At 37.3% G+C, this 15,952-nt stretch overlaps 1 protein-coding gene across 1 annotated transcript in view; it reads left to right on the top strand.

Moving 5' to 3' along the window:
* The window catches only part of TSG101 (tumor susceptibility 101), a 40,515-nt gene that overhangs the window by 13,029 nt on the left and 11,534 nt on the right, over nucleotides 1–15,952 (top strand). Inside the window, exons 5-7 of the mRNA XM_042957444.1 lie at nucleotides 2,737–2,863; nucleotides 7,094–7,160; nucleotides 12,031–12,122. Of these exons, the coding sequence (XP_042813378.1) occupies nucleotides 2,737–2,863; nucleotides 7,094–7,160; nucleotides 12,031–12,122 (286 nt within the window). The remainder of the gene's footprint in view (nucleotides 1–2,736; nucleotides 2,864–7,093; nucleotides 7,161–12,030; nucleotides 12,123–15,952) is intronic.

Raw genomic sequence — 15,952 nt, 5'->3', positions numbered from 1 at the left:
TAAAACAGAAGGAATGATTATCCACTAAATCAGAGAAGTGGTTTACCTCTTGAGTAGATAGAGGGGATGCAGTCTGGAGCTCCTAAATTACTGTCAGTCTTCTATTTCTTAACAGGGATAATGGCTCCCAGGCATTTTCTTGATTATTACTCTTTAAAGTTACATATGCATTCTGTATGTATGACAGATTTCACAAATCTCACAGAAAAGGCACAACGATGGCTAACTTTATGGTATTCGGGGCTATACCATGAAGTATCCTGACTGTTAGCTAAGGACTTTGTCCTTCAGTAGACAGTTGGGAGTCATTTTTTAGACTTGAACAAGAGTAGTGTATTAGAAGCAATGAATATTAGGCATAATGTCTGATGAAGTGTACCAGATGAATACATTGATTTGCTCTCTAATAGTCACTAACTGCTTTAAAATGTAAATCCCAAACTGCTAAGAGGCTTAATACTGTAGAAGTTTCTTGCCCACGTTATAGTCCACTGGGAGTGTTCCTCATGGCAAGCAGCTTTCCTCTACTTGGTGCCAGGGACAGAGGCTCTTCCCAGTTTGTGGTACCACCATCTTCCGGGATGTAGGAGTCCCCTGCATTAAGGAAGACAAGCATTGAGAGAGTGGTAAAGGAACAACTCCCTTCTTATCCACCTTGGCTTAGAAGTTGTCACTTCTGCTTATGGTCCATTGATAAAACCCACTTGCAAGAAGGGCTGGAGTATATGGTCCCTGCCCAAACAGTTGATTCTCAGCAACAGCTCTCTGTTATGGAAGAAGGAGCTTGAACTTTCATAGAAAACTCCCGGTGCTAAGTAAGTAAAACTGGAGGCCGCTTGGGAGGCTGCTGCAATAATCTAGCATGACAGAACATAAAGTGGGGCTGCTGTCATTCAGCTTGGTCTTCCTATTGAAATTGCTTATTGATCCTAATCCTGAATATGTATCTTGTACTACCTAGAATGTAAAATCTGACCTTTTTATTGCTTGCTGGAAAAACAAGTAAAAGGGGGTTTCAAGAAGAGAGGCATTTTACATGCAGGATTTTCAGTGGGAAAGCAATTTTTTAAAGGTGTGGTCTATTTCAGTTGGTCCTTAGGCTGCAGTATTCCTACTTTTTTCATATCCTGTATCATTCTGAATTAGTCATTCTGAAATAGTTTGAATTCATGACCTATTACTTTGCATTATGCCAGGAAGCTGATATTAAAGATTAATTTTTCTTCAAAGAATTTTGTGTGAGATTAATGGTATGATAAAGAATTAAAATAAAACTAGGTCTGGCCAAACTGGTCATGAAAATACATGAACGAAGTACTGATTCATACTCCAACCTGGATGAACTTTGAAAATCTTACACTAAGCGAAAGATGTCAGATATAAACGGTCACATACTGTGTGATTCCATTTATATGAAATGTGCGGAATAGGTAAATCCATTGACAGAAAGTAGATTAATGGTTGCCAAGGGCTGGGGGGGGGGGGTTGGGGGGGATGGGAAGTGACTACTAATGGGTACGGGTTTCTTTTGGGGGTGATGAAAATCTTCTGGAATTAGATAGTGGTGATGGAAAAAAACACTGAACTATGTGTACTTTAGAAGGTAAATTTTAAGGTATGCAAATTATATCTCAATTTTTAAAACGTATGAAGTTATGATTTAGGCTGAGAGTTTTGTTGAACCAAATAATTAACAGGAGAAAAAAAGTGTCCTCTGTAGCCACGCTGCCTCAGCCAGGTCCGATCCTAGCCCATGCCCCTCCGTGCTACACATACTGCACATGCTTACTCCCAGTCTCAGCTTTTACATTCACAGACAAAAGGTATGGGAATAGTGGGAGTTGGCAAGTTTTCACAAGAAGCTTTCTGTAGTGTTATTGTCATTGTCTGTAAGTTAGGGGAAAATCAAACGCAAGAGATGAGTTTGGTGCTTTGGAAAGTTAAAAATTGTTAGTGAACACTTCTATTAGGAGAAGAGAAGGTGTGAAGATGACGATTAGCTGATCAAGACGATTAAGTAACCTTCCGAACCTGATGAACTAGTGAATGAAGTATATGAGATGAGATGTATGCAAAATATAACAAGGGGTGAAAATGGAACCATCAAATAAGCTGCCCCGAACAACTTTGCCTAGCATAGTTTATCTTCTAGTAGTGGTCGATAGATACTTGAGAGAAAAATTTAGCAACCTTTTGGAAAAACAAGCATTTTTGGAAGGAAAGATTCTGTAACAATTTGTATCTTTTGTACAGTGATCTAGTGATTTTAAGGCAGAGCATACCTATAATTTTAGAGTTCATAATACTGTCTGATGAAAATTAGTCTCGGAACATGTTTCCAAGGTAGCATTGTTATCTTTTAAAGACCTTAAATATTATTTGTGACTAGTGTTTACATTCATCCTGAATTGGTACCAGAAAACTTAATTTGTCCATAGGCAATATAATAAGTTTTAGTTAGCTGTACAGAGTCAAATGAACAGTACTGTCTGAATTTTGCATTATACTGCTTTGGCTAGTGTCATTTTTATATACATGAAGCAACAGTTTTGCTACACATAAGTGATAAGTGAAAATCACCTAGCTTTATTAAGTTAATTCAGTAGAATTTTCATGTTTGGGGTCCTACAAAAAAAGTTACCAAGCTCAGTTGAAAACGAGTAAGAAATGGCCATTCTTCTCCTTTTTGCCAAAAAGGAAGTCTGTAGCTGACTTAAATTTGTTTTCTGTTTTTAGCCACAGTCAGACTTGTTGGGGCTTATTCAGGTCATGATTGTGGTGTTTGGAGATGAACCTCCAGTCTTCTCTCGTCCTACTATTTCGGCATCTTATCCATCATACCAGGCAACAGGGCCACCAAATAGTAAGTAGAATTAAGATTTGATTTTTAAATTTGTAAAAACAAAACAGAAAACCTTGTAAAAAAAATTTTTTTAATGACTTCACTTTTTAGCTTACCCATTTAGTGGATTTTTTGGAGGTATTCTGAGGCCGCACATCTGCATGTACAGATTGCCACCAAAGACTGGCATTTGGGCTTTCGTTTGTGGGTAGAAATCTAACTATGGGTGTGCTGGATTCCAGAATGGAGGAGAAAGAATGCTGGAATAGAGCTAGAATTATTAATTATGCATGCCATGGAATAGCCTTATAGGATCGGTTTGGAAACAGATATAAGTTCCAAGGTAGTCTGACCTTTCCTCTGCGACTGTAGAATCAGTGTTGTAGATAAGAATCAATTACAGAATTAACTAAATGATTCACATTCTGCCATTCTGGCTATTACACAACTGGACAGCTAGCTCTCAGCCTTCTTCTCTTTAGTACAGCCAATTCTTGATTTTACCTGGTGTGGAGAAAGTGGGAGCATGAAGTCAGTACTCTCCCCTAATTAGTGGACTATATCTCTATTATCTTTTTTTTAAAGTAATTCTTATTAATACTTTCAAATCACCCTAGAATAATTGAGAGTTGGTTGTACTTATTTGTTTTGACTTTTAGTATTGATTTCATTGTGTTTTGAGCTGTGATTTTTTTTTTTTTTAACAAATTTTAAGGTTATAATTAAGCAAACTTAAGTTAGATTGTGTGAACTTTCATTCTTCTCATACTGGGAATTATCCTCTTTTTAGTCCATTCTGTCTTGAGGACCATCTTAATGCACTAGCCTAATGGGATTCTAACAGAAAGAATTTCTGAACCCATTTTCTTTTCCTTCCCTGCCTTTGCAGATTGTTTGGTTTTAGATATTAGTAGTTCTTTTACTAAAAGTTGTAGTGTGATTCTTTTGTGCCAGAAATTTGTTTTCATCTTAATAAATTCAGTTGACTCTAGTACCTGAGATTAGACACTCTTGCTCATTTAAGTTTCAAATAGCAAATACTTCCTAGTTTGTCGTTCATGTACATTTGCTCAAATAACATAGCTAGTGACCACTTAAGATAACCTTTTCAGAAGTTTAGGTAGTGTTCTAATTTCCTAAATTTCTTCCAGTTTTATTTATATTGACATTGGAAATGCAGCATTCCAGAAAGAGACCACACTAAAGAGATTATTATTGCAGTTCAGTTTTGCACTCACTGTATCACATTAAAAATCTAGAGCTGATGTAAATAAATTACTAGAAGAGACCAATTTATTGTCCATTGATTCCAGTTTTAATACTTTCTTTACATTTAAACAATATCAATTATTAGCTATGACTGTAAAGAGATGAAGGTCTAAATTCCCCCCCCACACACCAAAGAATAACCCAGAAATTTGGATATATACTTAAATATTATCTTCTAGTTCAGAAATTGTATACTTCTGTTATTATTACTGAGAACATTTTTGATCTCCTGTTTTAGGATGACTTTGAGCTAGGTATGAGTCACATTAAAACATGTTATGGCCAAAACTCGTTTTTTGGACAACTAACAGTAATAGTCAACATTTACGGAGTTGTTAACTATAACTGTATACTCTTAACTATACAGCTAAGCACTTATTTTTTTAATTTTTTTTTTTTTTTAGTGTTTATTTATTTTTGAGACAGAGAGAAACAAAGCATGAACGGGGGAGGGTCAGAGAGAGGGAGACACAGAATCTGAAACAGGCTCCAGGCTCTGGGCTGTCAGCACAGAGCCCGACGCGGGGCTCGAACTCATGGACCGCGAGATCATGACCTGGGCCAAAGCCGGCCGCTTAACCGACTGAGCCACCCAGGCGCCCCTACAGCTAAGCACTTTGTATTCATTCTTCTTTAATCCCTCTAATAACTCCGTACATTATGTGTATTTGTATTCCATTTTATTCTGGCTGCGAATTTACTTTACCTCATTATCTTCTTCCGTGACACTCTTGGATTCAAATAACATTTGTTGTTTCTAAGAATCAAAATTTGAAGGAATGAGTAGCTTTTCAGAACCTTAGAAAAGGAAAATTGCTTATGATGATGCGGAATTGCTTTTAACCATGAGGTGATGGTTTATGTGTACAAGAGAAACTAGCATGGGGGTCAGTAATTGACTATGTGTGTTGCTGACACTTAATAGAAGCCTCATGTTTGCATGTTCCTAAAGATCAGCTGTGCTCAGGGTGCCTGGGTGGCTGAATCAGTTAAGTGTCTGACTCTTGATTTTGGCTCAGGTCACGGTCTCACAGTTCGTGAGTTTGAACCCCACATCAGGCTCTGTGCTGACAGTTCAGAGCCTGCTTGGAATCTCTCTCTCCTCTTTCCTTTCTTCCTCCCCCACTCTCATGTGTATGCATGCACACGTGCTCTCTCTTTCTTTCTTTCTCAAAATAAGTAAATAAACTTTAAAAAACAAAACGAAACTGTGTTTTGCCCAGGAAGAAAAAATGTCTTATGGAATCCAGCAACTGAGACATTTTGCGAGGTATTTTTCCCTTTCTGAAATAGCATTGAACATCACCATCCTAGTAGCTTCATTATACTTAAGAAGAAATTTACCTGTGATATCTATAGTTCATTCTAACAGGAAGACTATGAACAGTGCTACTTGTAGGTATATACTCAGCAACTCTGGTAAAGATTTCTAAGGCCCTTGGTCAGAGTCCAGCATACTTCTCCCAGCCACTTAACATTCTGTGCTTAAAAAGTTCATTTCTTGTGGCACCTGGGTGGTTCAGTTGGACACACACACATACACATATATGGCGCTCTGTACTTCTCCTGTCATAGTACTTTTCACTCTATTATTCTGGCTTTTCTCTCCCACTAGACCATAAGCAACTTGAAGCCAGGAATTCTTTATTTTTCATCAAATTCCTGGTGCCGGTCACATAGAGGGCACTAGAATATTTATGATTGGATTAAGAGCTAATTCACCATTGCATTCAGTGTGAAAAATTTCACTGAGGATAAATTGATTCTCAGACAAGTCATTTCCAATTAAGGCCGAAACTAATTTTTTCTTCATCTGTGTTGATTAGTCTCCTGGCACCACTAACTAGTTCTAGGTCTTTAGTGTTCTCTTTAAAAAACATGTAAATCAGGGGTGCCTGGGTGGCTCAGTTGGTTGAGCATCCAGCTTCAGCTCAGGTCATGATCTCACAGTTCGTGAGTTCAAGCCCTGCGTTGGGCTCTGTGCCGACAGTTCAGAGCCTGGAGCCTGCTTCCAATTCTGTTGTCTCCCTCTCTCTCTGCCCCTTCCCCACTCGCGCTCTGTATCTCTCTGTGTCTCAAAAATAAATTAAAAAAAAAACATTAAAAAATATATAAATCAGGGCACCTGGGTGGCTCAGTCGGTTGAGCATCCAACTCTTGGTTTTGGCTCAGGTCATGATCTCACAGTTCCTGGTTGAGCGCCAAGTCTGGCTTTGCACTGACAGCACAGAGCTTGGGATTCTCTCTCTCTCGCTCTCTCTCCCTCCCTCCCTCCCTCCCTCCCTCCCTCCCTCCCTCCCCTTCCCCTGCTCGTGTGCTCGCTCTCGTTCATGCTCTCTGTCAAAAATGAATAAGTAAACTTTATATATATACACCATTCCTTAAACTTGCTAGATTTGAACTTTCCCCTAGTATTTCCAAGCTTTTGTTTTGTTTTTAACCAGTCTAGCTGAATATAAGTTTTTAAGTTTCATAAAGGACTTCTTGTAGTTGATTTGAACTGTTTGAGAGTTCTCAATCAAACCAACAAAACCAGCTGTGCAAATTGGTCAACATAGTCTTACAAGAAATATGAAAATATTTCTTAGACATAATAAAAAGGTCACTTTATAAGAAGCTGACCTTGGACCAGATGAGGGCAGAATTACCTTCCTCTAAATTCCAGTTTAACCAGCTACTGTCTCAGGAGAGTGTCGAGAGCTGAGCAGGTTGACCTGTTTGTCAGTTATTCCTTGTTGGGATTGTCATGTGTAAGGTCATAACTCATATTTGATGCTTTGAGAATTATGTGGTTTGAAGATACTTACTGCTTGCAGTAAGGAACTAATATGGATGGAGTGTTTGTTTTGTTTTGGTGCTGAGATTTGGATTCTTTACCTGTGTGAAATTTTGCAGTGGTTTGACAGTGATGTATGTCTTATTTGATAGCCTATGTATCCAGGACTATGCAAATTATTTTAAAATGTCAAAAATTATTTTTAGCTTCCTATATACCAGGCATGCCAAGTGGAATCTCTGCATATCCATCTGGATATCCTCCCAACCCCAGGTAATGAAAAATTAATCTTTTGAATAATTATATTAGAAATTCTGTTAGTTCTAGAATCAAAATAATGGGTGCTAGCATAGGGCATCAAAGTAAACTTAGTTTCAGTTTAATGGAAGGTAAAATGGTTTATTGGTGAAATGTTATGGTATGTATATAGGTCAGGATTTTTTTTTCAATTCTAGATAAGTGCAGCTCCAATATGTTTACATAGAAGGAAGGCGTGGGATAATGATAATGATCTTGATTGGCTTTGGACCTTGAAATCCTTGCTTGCTACTTCCCTTTTAAGAACTTTATATATTTAGTGTAGATAGCTGAAAGGTTAATGGAATACTAAATCTAATGAATTCAACTAAGGAGAAAAATACTTTAATACCCTATTAAAAAAAAAAACAAAAACCTTCCCTTTTTTGTAAATTACAGGGAATGAATTAATGGTTTACATGATGGGGTCAGTCTTGTCCCCAGGCATTTATTTATTTAATTCATAGACTACATGTACTACCAACCTTTATTTTCCATTTGATGATAACATAACTCAGGTAAGTTAAATTAATACATCAGTCTTATGAGTAAGACACACTAGAAAATCAATGAGAAATAATTATTAACCCATGGTTCACATGTGTACTTGTTTCAGTGGTAATCTAGGAATACATTCCAAAGGTGGTCTTTGGGCTGACTTAAAATGCAAGACTGGCATATACTGGTGCCCAGATGAGATTTCTAGCCACTTTATTAACAAGAAATTTTTAACCCTGCTTAACTCTTTAGCTTCATATAACCCTCACAGATAAATGTAGCGAGCTTTCCTGGCTACATATATATGATGTATGTACATATAAAATATACAGGATTTTATAAGTGAAATTTAGCAGTCTCATTTATTTCTGGGTCTTTCTTAATTTCAGAGACTTGCTTTATAAGATAGTAAGCATTCTGTTACATTAGAGATGTAAACAGAGACTAGATGAACATCTGTCAGGGGCAATAACGATTCCTATGATTGTAATATATAAACAGGCTGTAAGTTTTAGATTTCTTGAGGCCTTTAATTTTCCGATTTACTTCTAGAAATTGGATCTTCTTGTCTGAAGCCTTGAAATTACAAGGCTTTACAATTAATAGTTGCTAATAAGAAAGAACTTTGGACCTGAGGATTTGGTTGTTGGAAATATAGTAAGAAAGTGGGCTTCAGAACAATAAAGCCATTTCAAAGAAATTCATAGATAAAAAATGAAGGTGGAAAATATTACAAAACTGTAAATCTTACTCAGGTAACTATAAAAGTGTCTTTTGTGAGGTTATTTGTAACAAGTCCTTTTTTAAGTTTTTTTTTTTTTTTTTTTTTTTAATGTTTGTTTATTTTTGAGAGAGGAAGAGAGAATCTCAAGCAGGCTCTGTGCTGCCCCAGCACAGAGCCCAATGCAGGGCTCTAGGTCAGCAACTGTGAGATCATGACCTGAGCTGAAATCAAAAGCTGAATCTTAACCAACTGTGCCACCCAGACACCCAAGAAGTTCCTTTTTGAGACAGCTATTTTTCAGAAATTTGATGGGTTTTTTCCTTTGAAATGTAACTTTTAATCTCAAAATATAAATAATATGCTAATGAGTCATTAAGGGTAACTATATTCAAATTGCCATCTGTTTCTTTCTGTATGTAAAAGGTTTTGGCCGAAGAACTTCAGAACCTCTTTCTCTTCTCCCTTTGTCCTAAAGGAGAATTAATAAATCAGTGACTCAAGAAGAATCTTTATCTTAAAACAGTGAATATGAGTCTTTATTCTTGCTATAGAAAGTTGGACTAGATGATCTCTAAGTTCTCTTCCAAATCTTAAGATCCTTTGAAAGTTTAATTTAGCACCTGCAGCATGTATACAAGGCACCTAAAAGGTATGTCAAGAATAGTTGTTCCAGTTTGGGTATGTGTACTAGCAAGCATGTAATAAGATATTAGGAACCAGTTCCTGGTATCAGAAAAGACAGAAAATGGTAAGTGCTGCGATAAATAGAACTTCACATCTGCTTCAGAAGTGGAGCTCAGCAATAGCTTCATAAATGAGAGAACTGATTCATGAGGATGACCTTACAGAAGGAGATTCAGGGGCGCCTGGGTGGCTCAGTTGGTTACATATCCAACTCTTGTTTTCATCTCAGGTCACGATCTCATAGTTCATGAGATCAAGCCGCACATCAGGCTTTGCACAGACAGCACAGAGCCTGCTTGGGATTCTCTTTCTCTGCCCTCTGCCTGCTCTCAAAATAAATAAACATTAAAAAAAAAAAAAAAAAGGAAATTTGGTATTTCCGAATACCAAAGCAAAGAGCAGCAAAAAGTTACAACATTTTACAACTTAGGGGATACTTACCAATTCTTAAGTCCAACCCACTCATTTTATGTAAGCAAAAGTGTGATAGCTCCCCCAAATCCCAGGAAAGAATAGGGAAACACTGTATGTAGTGTGGCTAGAGAATATAGGGTTATGAGTAAAGGAATTAAAGAGAATAAAGGTACAACCTTCATAGATGTTACAGATCTCCCAAAACCTTCCCTGATCTCTGATAGTGATTTTCCATTCTACATCTCTTGAATTTTTACTTAGCATTTGTTGTTTCCTTGATCCAATCAGGACTGAGGAAGAAATGGATTCATATCTTAGCACCTACACAAGCACTTAGAAACAGTGACTTAAATATAATAAAAAGTTTGGGGCGCCTGGGTGGCGCAGTCGGTTAAGCGTCCGACTTCAGCCAGGTCACGATCTCACGGTCCGTGAGTTCGAGCCCCGCGTCAGGCTCTGGGCTGATGGCTCGGAGCCTGGAGCCTGTTTCCGATTCTGTGTCTCCCTCTCTCTCTGCCCCTCCCCCGTTCATGCTCTGTCTCTCTCTGTCCCAAAAATAAATAAAAAACGTTGAAAAAAAAATTAAAAAAAAAAAAATATAATAAAAAGTAAAATTTGAAGGAGTATGTCAAGAAAAAGGAACATTAGAGTGTTGGAAAATTCTTTTTAAATACTTAGTTTAAAAAAGGCTCTTTAAAAGTTTGGAAAAGATTTGCTGCCTAAGGCAACTAGTTTAATAATGCACAAAGATAGAAAATAGTACTATTCAACTAATTCTTTACTCAAGAAAAATTATTAACCCTGAACATAGAGAATAACCACGAAGAAAAAAAATGGAACAAACTAAGGGACAAAGGAGTTTTTGGAAGCTAATACCTGTAGACCTAGAAAAGTTTTATACCAAGTTACTGAAAAATTCAGCAGTAATCACAGATTGTCTTTAAAAAGGTGCAAAATGGGAGTAACCCCGGAAGAAAACATATTTATCCCAGTTTTTTTTTTTTTAATGTTTATTCATTTATTTAAAGAAAGAGACAGCACCCATGCATGTGAGCAGGGAGGTGGGGAGGGGAGAGAGAGAGAGAGAGAGAGAGAGAGAGAGAGAGAGAGAGAGAGAAAGAAAGAAAGAGAGAGAATAAGAATGAATCCCAAGCAGGCTCCATGCTGTCAGCACGGAGCCCAATGCCAGGCTCCACCTCACAAACGAGATCACGACCCGAGCTGAAATCAAGAGTTACTTAACTGACTGAGCCACCCACCCAGGCACTGCTATCCCAGTTTTCAAAATTGTAGATTAAGAAATGTAAGATTGGCACCATTTCCTTGCACCATGGTAGCAGGGCTACTAAAGACTAGAAATAAAAGTACCATTCAGTAGCCTTTGGCATGTATCTGCTAAGAACATAAATGCTTCATTTTTTTCTTCTTTGATTTTGTTTTTTATACTGATAGATGGTATTGTGATTACACTGAATCTTGAACACACTGTACAAAATGTTTTTCTTGGGGACAAGTTACAAAGTGTGAGCTGGTAGAATCTTTGAGCCACTACACTGAAAGGGGATTACTGACTCCAAACTCAGAGCTCTTGCTCCTGAACTGGCTGTTTTTAATCAGTAATTTTAATGGACTTGTAAAAGGCATATTGATCAGAATTGCAAATGTCATAGATCTGGTGACTAATCACAATTCGTTATCAAACTAACAGGTAGCTAGTAGTCATCTTGTTTTACTTTTCTTCTCCATCGTAAGTGAAACACTAGCAAACTAGTGAACATTCAGAGGAGAGTGATTAGACCTAAAAATCATGTCCTGTGAAGAATGGTTGAAGGAATTTAAAAGATCACCCAAAGAAGAGAAGACAAGACAGAGGGGGAAATGTTGGAAGTCTCCTGCTATTCAAGTGGTTTTCCAGAATGCAAATTTAGGGCCATTAGTTGGAAGTGACATCAAAATGGTATTTAGTGTTGAGTAGAAAAGTATGACCATTTGTCAGATGATCATTTGTTAATGATATTTATAAAACAGTGTTGGATAAAAGATTGGAGGAGAATACTTCTGAGGAAAGTTCCTTCTCTGATACGAATACATGAGTGACACAAACTATCCATAGAGTGAGAAGAAAATTTTTAAAACTTTAAAGAGAATTTTCAGATCAGATATTCACAAAGCTTATCAATGAACCACAGGCAAATATATATACATATATATATATATATGTATATATATTTTGCTTCCAGTTCTGATACCATTGAACTGCCCTTAGAAATACTCTAGTTGCTTTCTGCTCCTGTGAAGATGACCCTCAAATAACCAGGCCAAGCAAGAGTATTTTAACCATTTACTTAGGAGTAAATCCAGTGTCGTTAATGGAATTTCTATACCACTTTGCTTGAGAAGACACTCGTAACTCTAAAAGTCATTAACTGATAAAACATGTCAAACTTAACTTCCTGAATGGGATTCTTAAAGATACTCTAGTATCTTTGTCATATTAACATTTAATGTTTTTTGCTCTCTTTTTAGTGGCTACCCAGGCTGTCCTTACCCACCTGGTGGTCAGTATCCTGCCACAGCGAGTTCTCAGTATCCTTCCCAGCCTCCAGTGGCCACTGTTGGTAAGTACTCTTCAAAACTGTATTTCTCCCATAAGGAAAGTCAGAGTCTCCTGTGGTGAAAAGTGCGTTTCACTTTTCCATGTGAAATATTAGAATACTCTTCCTTGTTGCAGGAAAAACTCTTAATGGTCAATGTCCTATAATCCAGAACTTGAAGTAGGTGGTTGATCTATCGTTATATAAATGAGCCTTCTATCCAGGCATAAAAATAAATCTGATTGACTCTTTTCACTCTTTGCTGTGGGTCACATATTTTCTTTCATGAACTTTGTGTGTGTTGAACTATTAACAGATACGGTACTTAGATTTCCCTAGCCTGGATATATGTGAAAACAGATGAGCATCTTTTGGAGAAGAAAGTCAGTGGACTAATTGGCTCCTTTATGAAGTTTATCAGAGCATGTACTATCGGCCATACTTGCTTTGTGCCAGGGTCTCTAGGTTTACTTCATATCAGTGATGTCCTTTTATCAGAGAGTGGTTACAGTTGTCTCAACTCTGATTTACCTAAGTGTTTTGAAACTTTGAGGAGAGAAAATAACAAAATGAGGTGCTTCTGGCCTAGGACTTGACCCTGAATACAATCTGTTCTTTGGACACTTTGGATCTGTTGTTAAGATTCTCATCCTTGAAAGTAATCATGTAATAATTCACACCTTGAGAAAGAGTTCTTTGAATCCATCTATGAAGGGGTAGATGTGCCTTTAGGATGTATGTCGTTAACCTTTCCTGTATTCAAATGGAAATCCACGTCCACTTTCCGAATGGAAAGTTTTGCGTTATGTATATGACGTAATGTCTCTATTTTAATAGATGCCGACAAAAAGAACAAGCCTCACATCTTTATGTACAACTCCTTTTGGTATTTCCAACACAAAGAACTACATAAATCTTAAGTATTAGGAACTTTTTTTCCCTTGACACACATGAGGTGTACTTTGTTTTCCATAGTTTCTTTTTGAGACTGGACAAGTTTATCTTGTCATTTGTCCTATATCCCACTTGGATACCTTTACTCCTATTCCTAACAGAACATTAAGCTACTTTGCAAGGGCTCGTTTCAGAATGTTTTGGTAGAGTTGTTAACTGATTGTAATAATGGCCAATATAAGCTTTGGCCATCATAGTGCTGGAGAGTCAGTTATGTGTGATTTCTGACCAGCCCTGTTAGCTTCAGTGTCCCCCTCCCCTGTGATATGAATGCATGTGTTAGATCTCACAGCCATGTTTCAAATTCCTCAGCAGGCTAGCTTAGAGTTTTTCTTCTTTAAAATCTTATCAGTTAGTAGCCTAAAGCCATTGGGTGTATCCTAACTTACTGGTCGCACTTCGCAGCATTTCCTTTACATTGTTACATTGCCATAGGACTTCAGTTTCTATTTCACAGAGGGGTATGTTAGGGCCCAAATCAGATTTAACTTTGGACTATTTTTAAAGCAGAACATGCAAATACTGTTATTAGTTTTAGCCGTAGCTATTCAGTGTATGCTAACCAAACTTTATTTTTATAATGGATTTTACATTTACAAAACAAAACGAATTTCCACAAAACCTCAAAGCCATAGTTCCCGAGGACTCTTTCCATTGTCTAGACTCTGTTGAAAAGTTACTTAACGTCACACTGAATTTGTTACATACTTTGGTAGTCAGTGGGTAATGAAGGAAGAAACCTGTTTACATATCAAAAAAGATAAAAACAATCTAAGTGGTAATACGTATTGATACTTAGCACAAAGATTTTATTTTTATTTTATTTATTACTGGCAGAGTTAAGATTGGACTCTGTCCATGATACTGATACATGATATAAGATACATGTATATAAGATAGATATTATACAAGATCCTGTATATAGGACATATCCAAGTGGGATATAGGACAAATGACCCATACAAGATCCCTAAAAAATGATGGGTAGGAGCACCAGGTGAGGCATTAGGTGGTGTCTTCCCCCCCCCCCCACCCCACGCCAGCCCCCCGCCCCCCACCAGCCACTCTGTCCCTGTCCAATGCACGGAGGCTTAAAAGTTTGGCACTCCCTCAATCCTAGTCTCAGCAGTGTGAAAGTTCTCTTTGGAGTTTGATTTATTTCAGGAGGCTATGTAGATGATTACAGTTGATTTACAATTCTGCATACTAGACTTTAGACCCTTTAACATACATATAGTATCATTTTTAGTTTATTATAGTTTAATAGCAACATTGGAGAATGAGTGCTTATCTCCACTGTTATTTTTTGTTTCTTGTCATCTTTTGGGAAAATCATAGCTGGAGCTATTATTAAACAAGATGCTTAGGAAAATATGTTAAGTATTCAATTGATGATACTCATCACATTCATCCTGATGCCTTTAATATATGAATACCCTTATATGTGAAATAATTTTGGACAAACTATTATACGTTAGCAAGGTCCATAGTAGCACACCTACACAGTCTTATGTAATTCGTGTAATTTTGTCTAAAATAACTAAAAGTATGTCCTTAATTATTGGGTTATCATATGCTATGTGTGACACAACAGGAGGCAATCTGGCCTCCATTCTTTACTAGAAAATTATGAATGGTACCCCTAAAGTTAAAGCCAATACCTACTCTAGAATTTCTTTTGGAAATCTTCCTTAATGCTGTATTATCTCAGCATCAGAATTTAATCATATCCTTTTAAGATTTTGTTCCTAAACTCAATCATAAACAAGGATCAGAAACATTTAGTTTGGTAGGGTACTGTTAAAAGACATTTCAGAAACTGGTTTTGTGTTTGTTAAGTCTTGTTTTAAAATGTTAGGAGCAGAGGGGCACCTGAGTGGTTCAGTCAGTTAAGCGTCCTACTCTTGGTTTCGCTCAGGTCATTATCTCATGGTTGGTGAATTCGACCCCACATCAGGCTTTGTGCTGATAGCACGAAGCCTGCTTGGGATTCTCTTGCTCCCTCTCTCTGCCCCTCCCCTGCTCGCTCATTCATATTCTCTCTCTCTCTCTCTCTCTCTCTCTCTCTCTCTCTCTCTCTCAAAATAAACAAACATTAAGACTATATATATTTTTTAATATTAGCAGAAAATCTTGTAAATGCTGCAGCAGAATTATTTCTACATTTTTCCATTTGTTGTTGGTCCATATTTAATAAAGAGAAAAAAAACTTAAGGAAAATAAGCTTCCTATTGAGTAACATTCCTTTGAGGATTGAGACTAGTAAACATGACAAGGTTTTTTTGACTGTCTTGTCTAATACTGGTCTTCCCTCTCTCGTCATCCTGGATTCATGAGTTTAGCATACAAAAATTGACCTTCCCGAATATGGCACCCCGCTCAATGTGGGCATACTGGTTCACGCTTGTGTGTGGCTTTGGGCACCTCTCCTCCACAGTCTTTCACAGACTGCCTTTGGGAAGACCTGCCTTGTCTTCAGGGTAAAGTAGCATTTTCTTCCCTTGTGGGCAGTCAGTGAGGGCTTGCCAAGGGGCTTGCTGTGCTAAATGTTTAAAACCTTTTCTGCTGCAGAAATCCAAAATAATAATAAATTTTGAAAGCTTTAAAAAAAAAGGCCTTTATCTAAATTGATACTGGATTTTAACTTTTTTTTTTTTTTGGTGTATGAAGGGTATGAGTAGCTGATTCATTTGGCTTCCTGGGGTTATTTCCATAGGATACTTCTAACATTGTAGGTTTTTAAATTGTTCTCTTTCACAAAATAATCTTAAGGAATGACTTTGATTCTGACCCATCTTTTTTTAAGGATGGAATTTTACTGTCCTTCAAATTAACTGGCCTTTGTGCTCACGCCTGCTAGTAACGCCTCTCGGTTTTTATGATCATCGAATGATTGGGTA

This window comes from Panthera tigris, chromosome D1 (genome assembly GCF_018350195.1).
Source record: "Panthera tigris isolate Pti1 chromosome D1, P.tigris_Pti1_mat1.1, whole genome shotgun sequence".
Lineage (NCBI taxonomy): Eukaryota > Metazoa > Chordata > Mammalia > Carnivora > Felidae > Panthera > Panthera tigris.
The sequence above is the reverse complement of the archived record's forward strand: the minus strand, read 5'-3'. Positions and strand labels throughout refer to the sequence as shown.